The 21380-nt window shown below is 43.8% G+C and overlaps 1 protein-coding gene across 1 annotated transcript in view; it reads right to left on the reverse strand.

The window, feature by feature from the left end:
- Positions 1 to 2633: 2633 nt before the first annotated feature.
- The window catches only part of LOC138625745 (sodium channel protein type 2 subunit alpha-like), a 68648-nt gene continuing 49901 nt past the window's right edge, over positions 2634 to 21380 (reverse strand). Inside the window, exons 14-20 of the mRNA XM_069706876.1 lie at positions 18969 to 19091; positions 14775 to 15050; positions 8247 to 8300; positions 7966 to 8103; positions 7721 to 7825; positions 6643 to 6913; positions 2634 to 4208 (exon numbers count right to left, since the gene is read on the reverse strand). Of these exons, the coding sequence (XP_069562977.1) occupies positions 2899 to 4208; positions 6643 to 6913; positions 7721 to 7825; positions 7966 to 8103; positions 8247 to 8300; positions 14775 to 15050; positions 18969 to 19091 (2277 nt within the window). The 3' untranslated portion in view covers positions 2634 to 2898. The remainder of the gene's footprint in view (positions 4209 to 6642; positions 6914 to 7720; positions 7826 to 7965; positions 8104 to 8246; positions 8301 to 14774; positions 15051 to 18968; positions 19092 to 21380) is intronic.

Here is a 21380-nt window from a genome sequence, read left to right on the forward strand (position 1 = left end):
TCAAAGCCACTTCCTGCCACCGTATTACCCCCCCCCGCCCACCCGCGCACGTGTTCATCTGGAAAACCCACGTTAACGCCGTCAGTGCTGCGTCCGGCCGAGTTCGTCAGATTTCAACCAGACGCTCAAAGTGTTAACGTTGTTTTTTTGCCATATTGATATTTTTTTTGGTCCCGAATTCATAAAGCGAGAAAAAGCCTCGGCGAAGTCGGGCGTCGCCTAAGAATTCACTTAAAAGGTATATCGGCAAACCGTTATTGCTTGACGCGGTTTGTTGTTTTTGTTTCTCTGTGCAAAATAGATAAAGAAGCGTTTCGCTTATTCTTAAACAACAATCATAAAGAAATCAAGCAGAAAACAAAGTCAATGAATAAATAAATAAATACACAAACAGCGGTGTTTAGATTAGAAGAGTTTCCTTTCAAACTTGGACATCATTGGGGAAAAAAAATGTGCTGAATATAAAATCTGCATCTATAAAAATGGTTTTGCCATTTTTTTTAATAGCAATAGATGTACTTTGGGTTAACCTGCGCTCTGATCACATCGTTCCAACCGGCAATTACTATTTTTTTTTAAAGTGAACTCACCAAATTAATTTCCCCACAATTTTGAAAAGTTATGCTTTGAATCATTTGGCAGGAAAAATGGAAACCGAAAAGTTCCTCGTGTCCCGGAAAAACATGTCAAATCTGTCAGAATCTCTGAAAAATCAAATCACATTTAAAAGTAAGTCTGGTGACGTTTTACATTTTTTATATTGAAAATAGTCCTCAAAAAGTGCATTATTTCCTTCCGTTTGTTGTTATTTTTTTTTTTGAATCACTGCACTTTATTAAAAAAACCTGTGTAGTTGTGATGTGTTTCTAAAATTGGTGGACCAGCGGACCTCCAGCTGAGAGCCACCGACGTCGTAAAGGAGTCAAAGTTTGATTTGTTGACAGTAGGAAACATTTTATGGTGAAAAGTCTCAAAAGTTGCAGAGATCAAAATATTTTTGTTTCAAACTGAACGGAGAAAGAAAAAAGGTGAATTTGAAAGCTTTTAGATTTCATATTTGTCTGTTGAATCTCAGGAAAGCAGCAGGCCGGCCTGTTGTCTCTGCACCGATAATCACTTTGGGGTTTATTTATATTCCAGTTTTGAAGAGGAGGTTTTTCCAGGACACGAAGATAAACGTGACCTTTTCAGCTTTTCATAAATCTGAAATGAGGCGGTGAAATCCCGATGCCGATTGTCGCGCTCCGGTCGGCGCCGGCTGACACCTCATCGGACCTCGAGGAGGAGCTCGGAGAGTCGGGTTGAAGTTCTCCTGAGTGCCGAGCCGACGTCCGACCAGACGGATCGTGAGTGACGGCGGGTGATTTGTCATTAAAATCGTGAGTCAGTGATTCCAACACGAGCAAACCAGAGTCCTGCGTGAACATATTTCTTCGGGTAAAATCCAAAGAGTGACGGTTTGCTGCACGCTGGAGAATATTCTTTATTTATCTTCATTATTTACATCTTTGCCAGGCTTCTGGAGCTCATTTATTCAGCCTTTAATGATGAAAAGTGTTTGAAGAAATTTCAGTTTGGATTTTGAGTAAAGAGAAAAATAATTAACTTAATCATTTTTGCAGCTGATTTGATATTTCTCTGAAATATTTATTCAGTTAAACTCAAGTTTCCACAAAGTATTAAAAAGTGATATTCTTGCCAATTCAACTGCAAGCCGGTGACCTCCAGTCTTTAGTTGAAGGAAAATCGACCTTGAATCTGGACTTTTAGACAAATCACCTGCCGGCAAACAAACAGACAAACAAACAAACGGCAAAAAAACAAAAGAACAAAAAGAACACGTGTTGGAAGAGTTCGGGACCGCGTAGAAAATCTCATTGTGCACTTGTTCTAGTTTTTTTGGTGTCATCGCAAAGGTTTCCAGAAAAAAAAGAAAGAGGTCCCGGGCCTCTGCCGCAGCGTGAAGTCAGGTGACGTGACGGCACATGTAAACTCAAAAGTGCAAAAAACTGCCAACAAAAAAACCCGATGAAGTCGCCTTTCAGTTTTTTTTCTCTAGATTTTGTATTAATCTTCGTCCTGACCGCATCCTTCTCCTCATCTATTGCAACACGGGAGTTCAGCCGCTTTGTCGTCGCGTAGCGTCGCTCCGAAGTCGAAAGAGAGACGCTGTCTTTTGTTTGTTTTTCTTCTTCACCTTACTCTAAAAAATATAAAAAAATAGTAATAATTGTACCGCTATTAAAAGACTGGTAACATCAACAACGTTAAACTTTTACTACGAAAACATTTTTTTGTGTTTTTTTGTTAAATCACGTCGTTATTTTTCCCCTCCTCTCTCGAAGTCTCGGTCGGCCGGAAAAAAAGCCGCCGACCGTTAAACGTGTCGGGAAAACGGCGCCGGGAATAACGTCACTCTGAACAGCCAAGCGTACTCTGAGAATATTGATCAACGGTGGGAAGGCACGAACCCCCCCGGCCAATAAATGACGGATACATCTGTGATATAGTTGCTCCAACCCCCCGCCCCCCTCCCCCCCTACCCGTGTAGCGGAGGTCAAAGGTCAGTCATTGTTCCGAACTCTCGTCTCCCGTCGAGACCCAAGAAGTGGATTTAAGTCTTTCCCTCCGGCGGACAGACGGCGTTCACCGCGATTCTTCCTGCTTCCCTTTAAAAAAAAGAAAAAAGAAACGCCGTTCGGTCGAGTCCCGGAGGCTCCGCGGGGAACGGGAAGTGACATTAAAGGTAGTAAATATCCCACTTTGCTCCTCACAGCTTCTTCCTGCTGCCGCCTCAGCGTTGCCATGGTTACGGTACATTCAGTAAACAAAGGAACAAACAGGCTTAAACCCAAAACGAGAAAAACCCTCGTTTTTATTTTGCTCTTCGGTTTGCCACTACGGATCCGCCTCCCGCTGCACGTCGGCGTCAGCCGCCGCCACCGCCAGCGATTGTTCGCTCGGCTCGCTGCCCGCGGCGTCAACGGCCGTTTCTGTCTTGACGGCGAGCGGGTGAAAGACTTCGGACGTGGCTCGCGTCACGCTGTCGTAGGACGGCGGGGAGGAGGTGGAGGAGATGGTCTCGGAGCGCTCCGTCCCCAACAGGCTGGAGCCGTAGTTTTCCCGCATCATGGCGGCGATCAGCCCTTCCTTCTCCGGCGCGTCCTCGCCGAATATCCCATCGCCGCCTTCCTCGCCGTCGTCTCCGGCGTGCCGCGGCGTGGTGATCTGCCGGTACAAGTACGAGGCGGCCTTCATCTGCCGCCGCACCAGGTGGCGACGGTAGCAGCGCTGGATGACGGTGGCCGACACCTCCTCCTGTTTGCGCCTCAGCGTGGTCGTGATGGGCTCGTAGGAGATCTTGGACGGGTTGGCCATCATGAACTTCTCCTCCATCTGCTGCTTCAGGGCGTCCATCTCGCCCGACTCGCCCAACACGCGCTTGGTGAAGGCGAACAGGATGTCCAGGCAGTGGATCTTGTCCCCGCTGACCATCGGCAGGTCCATGGATATCAGCTTGATCTTGTTGGGTTTGCTGATGCGCAGCGGCTCCGACAGCGAGTCGGCGAAGTCGGACAGCTTGGCGTACTCGATGAACTGCGTGGCCTCGGGGTCGAACTTCTCCCACACCTCGTAGAACATCTCGAAGTCGTCCTCGCTCAGCGGCTCGGTGCTCTCCTCCGTCGCCACGCTGAAGTTCTCCAGGATGATGGCGATGTACATGTTGACCACGATGAGGAAGGAGATGATGATGTAGGTGACGAAGAAGGTGATGCCCACCGACGGGTTGCCGCAGTTGCCGCGGACGGTGGTGCCGGTGTGGGGGATGTTGGCGTTGCACTCCTCGGGCGAGTTGTTGAGGATGGGGCTGAGCAGGCTGTCCCAGCCGGCCGACGTGGTGATCTGGAACAGGCAGATCATGCTGTTGCCGAACGTCTCGAAGTTGAACATGTCGTCGATGCCCGCCTGCCGCTTCACGTAGGCGAAGTTGGCCATGCCGAAGATGGCGTAGATGAACATGACGAGGAAGAGGAGCAGTCCGATGTTGAAGAGGGCGGGGAGCGACATCATCAGGGCGAACAGCAGCGTCCGGATGCCCTTGGCGCCTCTGATGAGACGCAGGATGCGTCCGATGCGGGCCAATCGGATCACTCGGAACAGCGTGGGCGACACGAAGTACTTCTCGATGATGTCGGCGAGCACGATCCCTGAAAAACAGACGAAGACGTTGGACACCGTCTCAATCACGGACATTCTCACAAAGCAAGTTCTGGTCATTGATTGACATCTAACGGTCACGAGAAACGAGCTGCTGGTCATCGGTCGGACTGCGTTTTAACCGGCGGTTCGTCTGCAGAGACTCAAACTCCGCAGGTTCTGGAGTTTTCGTCGGTTTCCGCCTCGAATCGATTGAGCGGAAGACGATTACGATTTTTTCTTTTATTTGACGACATCGCTGTGAGTTACGTCACCTAAAAGCTCTTCGTTTGGATGTTTCGGTCTTTATGTGGCAGTTCTGCTGTGATTACAAGTTGAGTAATTGGTTCTGGAGGGCCGAGCCCCCCCCCCCCCCCCCCCCCCCCCCCCCCCCCCCCCCCCCCGAAACAGCAAGTCAAACACTGTAATTCATCCATCTTTCCCTTGTTATCCGGGAATGATAAACTTGGAGAGGGGAGCTGGCCTGTCACCACACACACACACACACACACACACACACACACACACACACACACACACACACACACACACACACACACACACACACACACACACACACACACACACACACACACACACACACACACACACACACACACACACACACACACACACACACACACTTCTATCTTTCATCCATCGCCCTGTGTTGAGTTATCGGTGATGGAAGGGATGAGCAGGGGGGAGTCGAGAGGGAATCACCATCACGTCGTACATCAACTCAGCTGTCCCCCCCCCCCCTGACATCTCTCTTTTACACACACACACACACACACACACACACACACACACACACACACACACACACACACACACACACACACACACACACACACACACACACACACACACACACACACACACACTGATGTAACGGGTCAATCATGTTTGATTTGTCTCCAGGGACCGCCCTCTGGCAGCTCTGATTGCTACAGTTACCTTCACCTCCCCCAGGCAGCCTCGTCTGAGCGCACACACACACACACACACACACACACACACACACACACACACACACACACACACACACACACACACACACACACACACACACACACACACACACACACACACACACACTTAATTACACACAATCTTGTCGAGCTAACAGGAGGAAATATGAACACTGATAGCTAAATTACCTGCTTAGGTTGCTGCCTCTGTAGACTGCTGTGTCATGTGTGTTTTAAGTGTGTGTGTGTGTGTGTGTTTTAATTGTGTGTTTTAAGTGTGTGTGTGTGTTTTAAGTGTGTGTGTGTTTTAAGTGTGTGTGTGTGTGTGTGTTTTAATTGTGTGTGTTTTAAGTGTGTGTGTGTGTGTGTTTTAATTGTGTGTGTTTGTGTGTGTGTGTGTGTGTGTGTGTTTTAATTGTGTGTGTGTGTGTGTGTTTTAAGTGTGTGTGTGTGTGTGTGTGTGTGTGTTAAGTGTGTGTGTGTGTGTGTGTGTGTGTGTGTGTGTGTGTGTGTTTTAGTGTGTGTGTGTGTGTGTGTGTGTTGTGTGTGTGTGTGTGTGTGTGTGTGTGTGTAAGTGTGTGTGTGTGTGTGTGTGTGTGTTTTAATTGTGTGTGTGTGTGTGTGTTTTAAAGTGTGTGTGTGTGTTTTAAGTGTGTGTGTGTGTTTTAAGTGTGTGTTTTAATGTGTGTGTGTGTGTGTGTGTGTTTTAAGTGTGTGTGTGTGTTTTAAGTGTGTGTGTGTTTTAAGTGTGTGTTTTAATTGTGTGTGTGTGTGTGTTTAAAGTGTGTGTGTGTACTGTAATATGACCACACACAGGACCTTGGCGCCGGATGGTCACTGTGTTGACAGATAACTGTCAGGTGGGCATTACATCGTTTCCACAGCTGAGCGCTCACACACACGTCCTCTGATGTTTAGCTCGTCTTTCAGGATCCTTGTCAGCCAATGAGATGCAGTTAACTCAGAGTTACTTGTGTCTGCCTCGTTTCACTTCCTGTCCTTTTGTGTGATTAGTTTCACCCGTCCCTCGTTGTCCTTCCCTCCTTGCTGTATTCAGTCTTTGTGCTCTTCTTCTTCTTCCCTCGTTGTCACTTTGTTTGAGTTTCCTGTCTGTTGCTGTGTCTTTTAAAACCCAGAGAACACAAACCACCTGAACTGCGGCGCCATGGCAACAGGCTATGACAACACGCCAGCTCCCAGTGCGTTGACATAAAAATCTGATGGCTTTGTCAGCCCGGTTTTATCATCACTGACGAACCTGACAAAGAAGACGACTTCATCAACACAATGTTTGTTCCCAGTCGGTTTATTTTCCTGCTGGTTTCTGCTGCTCTGCTGCCTTGTTATCAGTTCACGGGAAAGTAGGAGCGCTTGTTTTGATGCAGCTGATGTTCCGAGTGAAAATGCGTCAGAATGGTTGGTATTTGGAAATGAGATCGCAAATACGCATGAATCTGTGTTTTGAACTCACCGACGATGGAGAGAATGACGACCACGAAGTCGAAGATGTTCCAGCCGACGGTGAAGAAGTAACATCGGAGCCCCACGATCTTGATGAGGCACTCGGCGGTGAAGACGATGATGAAGGCCAGGTTGACTTTGTACAGGATGGACTCCATCTGAGGCGACTGCTCGTCCGTCTCCACCATCATAGTGATCATGTTGAAGAGGATCAGCACCATGATGATGATGTCGAACACCTGCTTCCCCACCAGGTCGAAGAAGAAGCCCTGCAGGTCGTTCTGCAACGAGACAAGAGACGTTTGATTTAACTGATTAATCAGAGTTTAAAATTATTATTATTATTTTTTTTATTGTTTTATACTTTAATTTATATGGAGGAAGGAAATTTTGATGAACAGCCATTATGAATCCTCCAGTTCAGATTCTGTCCGTCACCATCTTTGCTAGTTTGGAGCGGTTTGGAGCAGGAAGTGACCATATTTGGACGAGCTGGGGGAGGAGCCAGATGTGGATCTGACCGATCTGATTGGAAACCTGACAATACTACGTCCCGCCCACCGATAGCTGTAACCTGACTGCACCACAGGCCTGTCAATCAAACAGACACGCCCCCCAAAACAGGTCTTCTTGAATCTTCTTTTCTAATGAATGAGGGATTATTTTCAGATGGACCTCCAGAAAACTAAGAAGAAGGAGTGACTTTAGCTAACAACACCGAGATAACTGATGGACACATTTTATTCACTTTGGATTTGATGAGAGAAGTTGAATGGGAGTCTATGGAGCCGGAGGCTTTTTGGAGCCGACCTCTAGTGGCACTCGCTGGTATTGCAGCTGAAGACACTTCTGGATCAGAACCATTTTACAGACCTGAAGCTACGAACTCTTTTATATCCAGAAAGTGGTTTTGTGTCGTTGACCTCTGACCACGTTCTTTTCCACGTGTTTTTGTTGTCATAAAGAACATCGTTTTGGCGCGTTAGATTATCTGCTGTTAAACTTAGAAGTGGATTTAAATGTGCTTCAGTTGGTTAAAGTCGAGCCCGTAATGTGGAACTGAATGTGATTTCGTGGTGTGTTGGTACCACAGGGCGGGGGATGGGTTTCTGAGGTTTCTTGGAGCCCAGTTTCTTCATGGCGTTGTAGTACTTCTTCTGCTCCTCCGTCATGAAGATGTCCTGTCCTCCTAGGTAAAGAAACGCAACAACAACTGTTATTTTTACAGTTAAAATGTCACATTCACATTCATGTTTGTTCTTAAAGGCTCCTGAAAAAACGTCACAGATTCTTAATCATTAAAAAAAATGTGTGAATCTGCTGTGCCGCTTATCTTTCGCTTCTGCTGGTTGAAGTTGTCGATGATGACGCCGATGAACAGGTTGAGGGTGAAGAAGGAGCCGAAGATGATGAAGATGACGAAGTACAGGTACATGTACAGATTGATCTCCTTGATGGGCTGCTCCTCGACCTGCGAGGGAGCACACGGATCATTTGGGGGGAAAAAACTCATTTCTCCTGATTCTCACATCATCTCTTCTATTTCTGACCTTTAATTTGATCTTTTAAGTCTCATTTCAGTATTTATTTATCTGATTTTTCTCTGTAACTTACAGCTCTGGAGTCCACTGCTGCGTACATGATGTCCATCCAGCCTTTAAATGTTGCCTTGAAAACAGAAAAAACAAAACAATTTAATAACGTTTGACCCCCCTTGACCTTTAAACATGAAACCTTTCACTTCTCTGCATCACATTTCTACCAATCCGAGAAAAAAAAAAAGGCCCTGAACTCCGGTTTTTCTGTTTCTGAGTTTTTTCTCCACCGACGTCACCGTGACGACGTCCGGCACAATTTCCTCCACTTCAGTGAAGAACTGAACAAAAAGGGATTCGAAGAAAACCTCCTATTTTGGCAGATAATTATCAGAGAGAGCGAGACGGTGGAAACGACACCGCCGCTGTTTCTCTCAATGAGCACGTCCTTTTATGGGCTTCCTTCCTGTGAGGGGAGGAGGGAGAGAACAGGGGGAAAAGGTAACTTCGGTGTGAGTGGGCGCCGTCCGTCAATCACTCAGACCTGGAATCGGCTTGTTGCCACCTGTTATTATTATGGTCTGTCGGATGTGAGCGAGCGGGAGCGCGCTGTAAAAGATCAGCAGCTCAGCCGACCGACAGAATGTGGCAAAAAGTCCACAGAAAGGTCCTTTAATTGTTTACAGTAAACAGATGATGACAAACATCACTGTTCATCAATCAGGAGATAAATCGAGATAGAAGATTTCAATTGTGCTGCTAAAAGTTTACTTTAGTTAATCTAGTTTAATTTTCCTGGACTGTTCGGTTTATTTTATTTTTTTACATTTTATTGACAACATGAAGTCCATTCGGTTGCTTGGTGATCATTTCATGAAGGTTATTGTCAACTCTATTTTAGAAACGTGGTAGTTTACCACAATTATTTTAAGGTGCACAAATATTTGAATAATATTTTCTCCTCGATAGAGAGACGTCCTTGCATATCTGACATTTCAGACTTTTATTTTGTAGTTCTGGAGTAAATATTTGTTTTAAACCTTCTGGAACAAACTGGATCGTTCAGGATTCACCGAACTCGCTCCGCATCACTTTTTGCAGCGTGGAGCTATTTCCAGAGGCTAATGGAAGGGTTGCCCCCGCCAACTGTTGCCGCGCCGACCAGCCAAACAAATGTGCTGAGTGACTTGTTGCCAAGGCGACGGCACTCTGACAAATCTTAAGTTCTGTGTGTCTGAGGGCGAAGCAGCAGCACGCCGAACCTCAACTTTGTGGGTTTTTCATGACTTGTTTCCTGTCTGGAAATTCACAGCAAGTCTTTGTCACAACTCTCCGTCCTTCTTTTACACCTTTCATCCCCCCGTTTCTCTATCAGCTCCGCTCCTCCTCCTCCTCCCCTCCATCACCCACTCTCCTCCTCCTCCCCTCCATCACCCCCTCTCCTCCTCCTCCCCTCCATCCCTCCATCACCCCCTCTCCTCCTCCTCCCCTCCATCACCCCCTCCTCCTCCTTCTCCTCCATCATCCTTCTTTTACACCTTTCCATTCATCCCCGTTTCTCTATCAGCTCTTCGTCTCCTTCACCGTCTTCATCCTCTCCGGTATCTTTTCTCCCTCTAACTTCTCCGATTCTTCTCTGCTGGCTCTTTATTCCCCGTTTTGCCGTTTGAACCTTGATTTTCTTAAACCACATGTACTTTTTCTCTCCCTCTCCCTCTCCCTCTCCCCCCCTCCCTCCCCCCTCCCTCTCCCTGTCCCTCCCCCTCCCTCTCTCCCTCTCCCTCCCCTCTCCCTCCCCCTCCCTCTCCGTTTCCTCCCACTTGGCTGGAGTCGCTCTAAAAATAAAAAGCCTCTCAGGCGCTGATTGATTGGAGGCTCTCAGGACTCCCTCGGTGGGCGACGAGAGCGAGGAAAGAAAAGAGTGCGTGAAGTAAAGAACGGAAGGAGAGGGGGAGGTGATGGAGGGAGGAGGAGGAGGGGGGTGATGGAGGGAGGAGGGGAGGTGATGGAGGGATGGAGTGGAGGGGGACGAGTGGAGGTGATGGAGGGGAGGAGGAGAAGGGAGTTGTGTTTGTTCATGTTGTGTTTAATGACAGGTGATGGAGAAACAGAAAGAAATGAATGAATGAATGAATGAATGAATGGATGGATGGGATGGATGGATGAATGGATGGATGAATGGATGGATGGATAGATGAATGGATGGATGGATAGATGATGGATGGATGAATGGATGGATGGATGAATGGATGGATGAATGAATGGATGGATAGATGAATGGATGGATGGATAGATGAATGGATGGATGGATGAATGGATGGATGGATGAATGGATGGATGAATGAATGGATGGATAGATGAATGGATGAATGGATAGATGAATGGATGAGTGAATGAATGGCTGGATGAATGGCTGGATGAATGGATGGATGAATGGATGGATGGATGGATGGATGGATGGATGGATGGATGGATGGATGGATGGATGAATGGATGGATGGATGAATGGATGGGTGGATGAGTGAATGAATGGCTGGATGAATGGATGTTTGAATGGATGGATGAATGGATGGATGGATGAATGGATGAATGAGTGGATGAATGAGTGGATGAATGGCTGGATGAATGGCTGGATGAATGGATGGATGAATGGATGGATGGATGGATGGATGGATGGATGGATGGATGGATGGATGAATGGATAGATGAATGGATGGATGGATGAATGGATGAATGGATGATGGATGAATGGATGGATGGATGGATGGATGGATGGATGGATGGATGGATGAATGGATGGATGAATGGATGGATGGATGAATGGCGGGAAAATGAAACGATGCAAAGCAAAATAAAAGGGTAGAAAAGTTCAAGGAGAACTCAGGAAAATAAAAAAGTACATTTGCGAAGGAAAGATGTTGTAGAAGTACAGAAAAAAAAATGTACAGTGGTCGAAAAAAGAGACGTGATTTTGGAAGTACGAAGGTGGATGAAGAGGAGCAGCGTGACTCAGCAGAGACGCTGCAACCTTCATGAGGACGGAGGCCGAGTTACGCTGCTTCACCATTTTATGAGCAGTGGTTTAATCTGCGATTCTTTACACACCTGAAACATCAGATTTATATCAAACTCTGAATCATCAACCCTTGAAACGCTTCAGATGAGCCGGGCGACGTGTCCGGTGAGACGTTCACGTTTCAAGAGGGGGCGGAGCTTCACCGAAGAAGAAGGCGTGTCAGCTCAGGAGACACCAGCTGGGTTTTCTTTGTGTCACCGTGAATTCGTCCCCCAGTTTCAGGTTTCCATGGTGACATCACTAATGTTCACGTTAACGTGTGGAACTCAGCGATGATGTTGATGAAGAGACGACTTCCTCATGAAGCTCGTTGCTTCCTGGTGCACCGTTCACGCGCAACAGGAACAGTCTCTGGACGTCTTCATCCACCTTCGTACACAGAAATTCAGGCGAAGCCACCAAACTGTCTGAAATGTACTTTTTTATCCTCATTTTATATCTTAATTTTACAATCCAGTTATAATTGCTGTAAAAACGAACTCCCTGTAAAGTTTAATTTCATCGTTTTTAAGCCCTTGTGAAAATATTCTGTCAAATAAATACCAACAAAATCAGACGGTGTTATTTATGTCTAATTTAGTGTTGACAGTTTACTAGAAGAATTACATGAAGATGTTTTCAGCTGCAGATGTGCTGTTTAACGGCTCCGTGTTCAAACGTTAAAGGGAATTTAAAAGATATTAAATTAGAGAGACGGATGGACAGCGAGAGTGGAAAAAAAGAAAAGAATTAGAGCCGACTCGACAAATGGAGACAAAGAGAGACGGAGGGAGACGAAGTGGGGAAGTCAAAAGTTAGAGCGACAAAGAACAGGTGGGAGGAAAATGAAGGCGAAGACAGTAAATGGATGGAAGGAAAAGAGAAAGAGGAGATCAAGGTGGTGAGGGGGGAGGGAGGAGGAGGGGAGGAGGAGAGGAGGAGGAGGGGAGGAGGAGGGGAGGAGGAGGGGAGGAGGGGGGCGGCAGAAAAGTCAATCCTACGGTCTGTGGAGGAGACACTCGGCTTTAATTTATTTTGAAGTCACTGTGCAGCAGAAGACTTTTAACTTTGTGTTTCTATTTCTTCACTCGAGGATTTTTGTTTCCCTGAAACACGACGACACATTTACACAATGACACATTTACACAATGACACATTTACACGACGACACATTTACACAATGACACATTTACACAATGACACATTTACACAATGACACATTTACACAATGACACATTTACACGACGACACATTTACACACTGACACATTTACACGACGACACATTTACACGACGACACATTTACACAATGACACATTTACACGATGACACATTTACACAATGACACATTTACACAATGAAACATTTACACGACGACACATTTACACACTGACACATTTACACGACGACACATTTACACGACGACACATTTACACAATGACACATTTACACGATGACACATTTACACAATGACACATTTACACAATGACACATTTACACGACGACACATTTACACAATGACACATTTACACGACGACACATTTACACAATGACACATTTACACAATGACACATTTACACGACGACACATTTACACAATGACACATTTACACAATGACACATTTACACAATGACACATTTACACAATGACACATTTACACAATGACACATTTACACGACGACACATTTACACAATGACACATTTACACAATGACACATTTACACGACGACACATTTACACGACGACACATTTACACGATGACACATTTACACAATGACACATTTACACAATGACACATTTACACGACGACACATTTACACAATGACACATTTACACGACGACACATTTACACGACGACACATTTACACAATGACACATTTACACGACGACACATTTACACAATGACACATTTACACGACGACACATTTACACGACGACACATTTACACAATGACACATTTACACACGACACATTTACACGACGACACATTTACACAATGACACATTTACACGACGACACATTTACACAATGACACATTTACACGACGACACATTTACACAATGACACATTTACACAATGACACATTTACACGACGACACATTTACACGACGACACATTTACACAATGACACATTTACACAATGACACATTTACACGATGACACATTTACACGACGACACATTTACACGACGACACATTTACACAATGACACATTTACACAATGACACATTTACACGACGACACATTTACACGACGACACATTTCCACGATGACACATTTCCACGACGACACATTTACACGACGACACATTTACACAATGACACATTTACACGACGACACATTTACACAATGACACATTTACACAATGACACATTTACACAATGACACATTTACACGACGACACATTTACACAATGACACATTTACACAATGACACATTTACACAATGACACATTTACACAATGACACATTTACACGATGACACATTTACACAATGACACATTTACACGACGACACATTTACACGACGACACATTTACACAATGACACATTTACACAATGACACATTTACACGACGACACATTTCCACGATGACACATTTCCACGACGACACATTTACACGACGACACATTTACACAATGACACATTTACACGACGACACATTTACACAATGACACATTTACACAATGACACATTTACACAATGACACATTTACACGACGACACATTTACACAATGACACATTTACACAATGACACATTTACACGATGACACATTTACACGACGACACATTTACACAATGACACATTTACACGACGACACATTTACACAACGACACATTTACACGACGACACATTTACACGACGACACATTTACACGACGACACATTTACACGACGACACATTTACACAATGACACATTTACACGACGACACATTTACACAATGACACATTTACACGACGACACATTTACACGACGACACATTTACACGACGACACATTTACACGACGACACATTTACACAATGACACATTTACACAATGACACATTTACACAATGACACATTTACACGACGACACATTTACACGACGACACATTTACACAATGACACATTTACACAATGACACATTTACACGATGACACATTTACACAATGACACATTTACACACCGCTCTTCTTTGCTTCCTCGTCGTGCTTCAGCTCGATTGTTTCACACAGCTGCTCTCAGATCCGTGAGGAATATTTTAAACTGTTGTCCTGATGCTGGACATACAAACATCCTGCGTCCTCATAATATTTGCATTTCCATTTAAAATAAAACTGACTCGATTCCCAAAAATAATCCTTAGGCTCCGCCCCTTCTCCTCTCACCATCGAAACAAAGCTCGCTCACCGCCACAACAGGAAGTGCCGGGGTTTGTGGGAAATGTGGTCTCATGATGTAACGAGGAACATGTTGAATGAGTTTTCTCCACTTCCAGCTGTGAGACTGAACTCTGTTTTAGTTTTGAATGGATGTGATTTAAAAATAAAGCGTAATAAACCGCTGTATCTCACCACTTGCAGCAGAGCCAGGTATCCGGCGCCCACGTTGTCGAAGTTGACCTTGACTTTGCTCCAGTAGAAGTGCGAGGTGTCGTTGAGCGCTTCGCACTCGGACTTGTTGTTGATGAAGCCGGCGTCGTAGATGTGACCCGTGCGGTTGACGCAGCGGCCGAACTTACCGGCGAACAGGTTGACGCCCATGATGCTGAAGATCAGCCAGAAGATCAGACAGACCAGCAGCACGTTCATGATGGAGGGGATCGCCCCGATCAGAGCGTTCACCACCACCTGCACAGGAAACACACACACACACACACACACACACACACACACACACACACACACACACACACACACACACACACACACACACACACACACACACACACACACACACACACACACACACACACACACACTTCTTACAGCGGTGAAAACAACAACTTTAGTCTGTTTGAGTGAGAAAACATGAAAGTTTCAGTCTGTTGGACATCCAGGTGGAAAACAAACACGACAGTCTCACCTGTACGTTTCCTCGGTTTATTACAACTTTTGATAAAGATTTTAATCGAATGCATATTTTTTTTGCTTGTAAACTTTTCTCCTCTTAGTTTTCTGTTCATTTTGTGTCTCTCACGTGAAGCGCTGCGTTCAGACTGCAGGTGAAATCAGATTTGTTTCTCAGATCAGAATCTGTCACCCGCCTAGCTGCATGGGTTGCCGTGGTAACCACGTAGCTACGCTGGTGACGCAGCTTTCTAGCGTGGAAGTGAAAACTCTCCGCTCTCTGATAGCTCTATCTCTCTGGAAATGACATCATCATCATCATCATCATTATTATTATTTTTTTAAGAAATCCCCCCCAAAAATTTGAGACGCATCGGTAGAAATCTGACTTTCAAAAATCACCAGGCGGTCTCTGAACGAGGCCTCGAAACTGATAGAAGACATGAACTAATAAAGTTTGATTTATGTTTGAATTATCTGAGGATCACGAGTGACATCAAACTGTGTGTTTGTCTTTCACCTTGATATATAAAAAAAAAAGAAACAAGGATGAGTGAGACATCTGTTGGGACATGAATGCATCGTTCACAGCTCAGCATGCAGGTGGAGGAAGGCTGGAGAGGCTGTTACACCGTTCACTGATGTTCACATCATGTGGGAGAAACATTTAAAATCATTCATCAAGTTTTAAATCAGCTTTTGTAAATCTGTGAAATAAATCTGCAGAAATTCAGTGTTTTTATTCACAGAATGAACAAAAAACTCTTGTGGACACGAATGAAACTTACATTTCAGACTTTGGTTTATTTATTTTATAAAAACGTTCATTTACAAACTGGGAATATTCATAAAGATTATTTTACCTATCGACCCCAGTTTATTTTAGCAAAACAACATTTTTGTTCAGGAATAAAAAACTCGTCGATTATTTGATGAGTAGTTTTGAATTATTTCAGCCAAGATTCGGTTGTAAATGTTTTAATAATGTAATATTTTTTGTTATAAAATAAAACAACTTAGTAAGAAATCACAGTATCTTCATGTAACTTGACGAGTGTTGAGATGTGAGAATCTGCTCCCACATAAAGTGAATAAATAAAAAATAAAAATCCATTTCTGGAGGATTTAAGAGATTTTCTTTAGTTAAACTGACTTTCTGCAAATTCTCTTTTTTATTTCGCACGGCGAGCGAGCGCTGACTCGCTAATGTCTCAACCTGCCACTCCAGGCCTCCTCGCCCTGCACCCACAATGCACCTCTTCCAGCCGGAGAGCCGTGCTGAGTGAGCCGTGCGGTGCTGAGCACCGAGCGTTTGTAAATTAACACACCAGCTAATCTTATTAGCCGCACAAAGAGGAGAGCGGAGGATGACGAGCAGAGTGAAAGCTCAGAGGGTTTCTTTTTTTTTTCCCAGCATGCAACACAAGTTCTGACCTTCATGAGGAAGAGTCAGCGATCTGCACGCCTTTCGTTTCATCTTTAACCAAAGGTTCAAAAAATGTGGATTAAATGAGCTGCGGATCGTTTCATCAAATAAGAATTTAAAACTTTAAATCCAGTTAATTAATTTTTTTGTAACATAATAGATAATAAATTTAAGCTCTTGAAACCTTTTGGAAACAGTTTTGTTTTTGTATGTAAACATAAAATTAAGGTTTCTAAACAAAACAAAATCATTGAATAATTACATTTATTTACCACAAAATTTGCCTTTTTGTGAAGACAAGACAATATTTTATTGTTATTTTAAGTGTAAGAAAGTTTACTCAATGATGTAAAAAGTAGAATTAAACAATATGAAAAGACATCACTTATCTCCTTTCCATAAGTTTTGGCATTTTTTCATTAGAATAATAAATTTATTTTCATCCACATTTATGCAAAACCAACTCGGAAACTTGAGAATTTTAATTTTATTAAGCACAAACATTTTCTGTTCGGATGAGAAAATATTGTTATGTCATTTTAAGAGTAATAAAGCTTTTTTAAGATGTAAAAAGTAATAAAAAAAAAAAGATTTATACAAGGAAAGAAAATACAAAACCATCCTCACCCATGTCATCTCTGGTTTTGGTATATTTCCATTAAAAAGCGACATTTTTTAAAATGAACTCAGAAACTAACAAATGTAACTTCAATAATCACAAAATGGCAGGAAAATATTATATTGTTATTTTAAGAGTAAGAAAGCTTATTCAAGATGTAAAAAGTGAAATTAAACAATATGAAAACTATGAAAAGATTTTCATCACTTATGTCCTTTTTTGGTATTTTTTTCTATTAGAAAAATAAATTCGTTTTTATCCATTTTTATGCAAAACAAACATGAAGTGAAAACACATTTTGCTGAAAGGTTGACTTACTTTTTATGTAAAAGTGTTGAAAAAAAGTGTCAAATTTATTTAATATGCCAATGTGTTATATTAAAATACAGTTAAAATCTCCATTTTATAATTTTCTATTATTAACAAATATTAGCTGTGGAAGATGTTTTTTTTTTTCTTTTTGCAGATGTTTTAACGAAACGTAATCTACAAGAAAATCATCATTTAAATTTAGAGTTTGTGTCGTAAAGGATATTTCAGGCGCTACAGACGAGCTGACTCGGTAATACTGGTGAACGGGACGGAAACACAAACACACACCGACTCCATGTTTCTTCCTGCTTATACACAAAGTTAATATGAAAAAAGAAACATGGAGATGAACCAATCAGAGAGCAGAAAACAGTGAAGAGAGTGAAGTTGAAATGAACAACAGGTGAAACGTTAATGGGATGAAACACAAAAAAACCCACACAACAACGAGGTGAAGTTTTTCACTTCAAACACACCCGAGCACAAAAATACTGACGTTAAAATACAGGAGCGCTTGAATTATTTTATTTACCTTCCTTTATATCACGTGACAAAAGGCCTCATTTCATATTATAATATATTTACTTTCTAATCCACCACATTTCAGAGGAAAATACTTCCGATTTACTTTCAATATTTAACGTATTTTACAGACAAAACGTAAAGAATAGGCCTGAAAAATTATTCTGACTATTTAATGATGAAATGAAAATGATTGGCACATTAATACGCATTAAAAATAATCGTTATTTCAATATAAAATACTTTAAAATTAACTCAACTGACTTCAACAATAACATGACATAAAATGTTTGTAAATTTGAATATTTTACTGCAATGAGAAACTTTACTTTAACAAGTTTTGTAATTTAAACACAAAAAGTTGCAGAAATCTGAAGTCCTTGTTGAAAAAAATCAGGAATCCTTCATTAGCTCATAAATCAGAGGAAGCCTTTTATTCTGATAACTATCCCATTAATGCAAATAAACGGGTTTATTCTGATGCCATTCTGTTGAAAGGAGCTCCTTTTAAAACGGTGAAATTTCTATTTAATTTGAAATCAATCAACCAAAATCAGCAATTATAAAAAAAAAAAAAATCTGAATTAGCAATTAGCATGTAGCTCTCTGTACATCGTTAATGTGTGTTTATGGATGTTAAATAGCACCAATCATAACAGGATGAACGACAACTCGTTTACGCATAAAGTCGTTGGAGTTCATGATATTTTCTACTGAAGATCTTCTAGTTTGAAACGAAGGCGTCTCAACCGGCTGTGATAAATATGATTTCTGGATCTGGGAGCTCGGGTGTGTTTGATTGGTTAATACTGACTCTTACCCTCATGCCTTCAAATCTGGAGAGGGCTCTGAGGGGACGCAGGGCTCGCAGCGTCCGCAGAGACTTGATGGCTGCAAAGTCTGAATAACCCAACGTGTTGGCAACCAAACTGACCAATGACACCTGGAGGAGAGAGAGAGGAAGGAGGGAAGGAGGGAAGGAGGGAAGGAGGGAAGGAAGGAGGAAGGAGGGAAGGAGGGAAGGAGGAAAGGAAGGAGTCAGGGAAGGAGGGAAGAAGGAAGGAGGGAAGGAAGGAAGGAAGGAAGGAAGGAGGAAAGGAAGGAGTCAGGGAAGGAGGGAAGGAAGAAGGAGGGAGGGAAGGAGGGAGGGAAGGAAGGAGGGAAGGAAGGAAGGAAGGAAGGAAGGAAGGAAGGAAGGAAGGAAGGAAGGAAGGAAGGAAGGAAAGGAGGGAAGGAGGCGAAAGGTAGAAACAAAGACAGACAGGAAGAGGAAGAGGAAGAAGAGGAAGAGAAGCAGGACAGTTAACTTCTAATCTAACGAGGCGAACAGAGAGGAGTCGAAGCTGCGTCCGTCCACCGATCAGCTGACCGATGAGTCCTGCAGGACGAGAGACGAGCGGATGAACTTAGATTAGTTTGGCTTCAGATGAAGCGGCGAGGAAACGACCTGCGAGACAAAGAGATGTTTCTGGAGCTGAAGCTGAATCAGGAACACGATCATATTCAGCTCCTCCTCAAAGGCCCAAAACCCCTGGATGTATGAAGAAGATGATTGACAGCCACCATCACCCTCAAATCAAAGCCCAGAAACCGCAGCGCCGCTAACAAGAAGCCGGCCGGTGGAACCGCGTGGACGGAGCTCGGCGAGGACTCGGCTCGGGCTCTTACCCGGATACCGGCGAAGCGGGCCGCGGCCCGGAGAGGGCGGAGCGCCCTGAGCGTCCTCAGAACCCGCGCCGCCGCCATCTGGTCCAGCGAGACCACCCGGGCCAGCTGACCCAGCACTGAGATCTACGGGTCACAGGCACCGTCAGCATCGACGGAGGCGGAGCTACTTTAACAAAATAAAAGTGCTCCTCAAGCTTGGTAACATTTACTCACATAGCTGAGCTCCACCCACATCAGCTGAGTTCTTTTTATGTGAAAAATAACATCATTAATACTCACAGCAGCTTAAATACAACAGCACGTGTTTTAAAAAATTCTGTATGCATTTATTTTTTTAGACAACGTTTCTAATATGAATTCTAATATCAGTATTAACTAATAAAATGAAGAGTTTCCCTTCGATCGGGACCTCCTGAAAGAAACGGCTATCTCTTTTATTATTTTATTGTTGTAACAAACTTTGAAGGTCTCTCTTAAAACCAGAGCTTTTAATCTCTGAATAAAATGTAAAATAAAGGAAAATAACAGAGAATTTGAGGGAAACATGAATAAATATGACTTTACTGTTTTGCAGCTTCGTGTCCGTCGGCATGTTTTGGTGTTTTTCTGCCCCCTAGTGGCTGAAAACTCCTTCCTGCAGCTTTAAGAGTCTTTCTTCCACCATTTTCTGTCTCTGTTAATAACACTCTGCTCTGTCCTGCTTCTTCTTCTTTCCATCTCATATGTGCATGGTTAGATCTCTGACTCAACACATCCCTCTCTTTCTTTCTCTTTCTCTCTCGGGGCCACTACAGTCAAATAAAAACGTCACAACACACAGTGTCATCTCCGAGGACGGCCAGGCAGAAACCACCCGGAGAGACACGGAGAGACACGGAGAGACACGGAGAGACACAGAGAGACACGGAGAGACAGAGAGACAGAGAGACACGGAGAGACACAGAGAGACACGGAGAGACACGGAGAGACACGGAGAGGCAGCGAGAGGGAATGTGTCCATTTCCAACCCGATGCATGCATATGTATGGTGTGGATCACAAACTGTGTGTCACTCCGCCTCGGCGTAATCCTGCCTGCAGGACTGAAAAGGGAGAGTGTGTGTCCGTGTGTGTGTGTGTGTGTGTGTGTCCGTGTGTGTGTGTGTGTCCGTGTGTGTGTGTGTGTGTGTGTGTGTGTGTGTGTGTGTGTGTGTGTCCGTGTGTGTGTGTGTGTGTGTGTGTGTGTGTGTGTGTGTGTGTGTGTGTGTGTGTGTGTGTGTGTGTGTGTGTGTGTGTGTGTGTGTGTGTGTGTGTGTGTGTGTGTGTCCGTGTGTGTGTGTGTGTCCATGTGTGTGTGTGTGTGTGTGTGTATGTGTCCGTGTGTGTGTGTGTGTGTGTGTGTGTGTGTGTGTGTGTGTGTGTGTGTGTGTGTGTGTGTGTGTGTGTGTGTGTGTGTGTGTGTGTGTGTGTGTGTGTGTGTGTGTGTGTGTGTGTGGAGGTTAAAAAGCCAGCGCTGATATTTTGTCCGCAGGCGGTTTGAACTTTTCTCTTTCTCTCTGTTGTCGCTCGGCGTCTCTCGCTTGCTT

Source organism: Brachyistius frenatus, unplaced genomic scaffold, assembly GCF_029030835.1.
Source record: "Brachyistius frenatus isolate BFR_SWC_R1_liver_20210118 unplaced genomic scaffold, ASM2903083v1 Contig_65, whole genome shotgun sequence".
Taxonomy (NCBI): domain Eukaryota; kingdom Metazoa; phylum Chordata; class Actinopteri; family Embiotocidae; genus Brachyistius; species Brachyistius frenatus.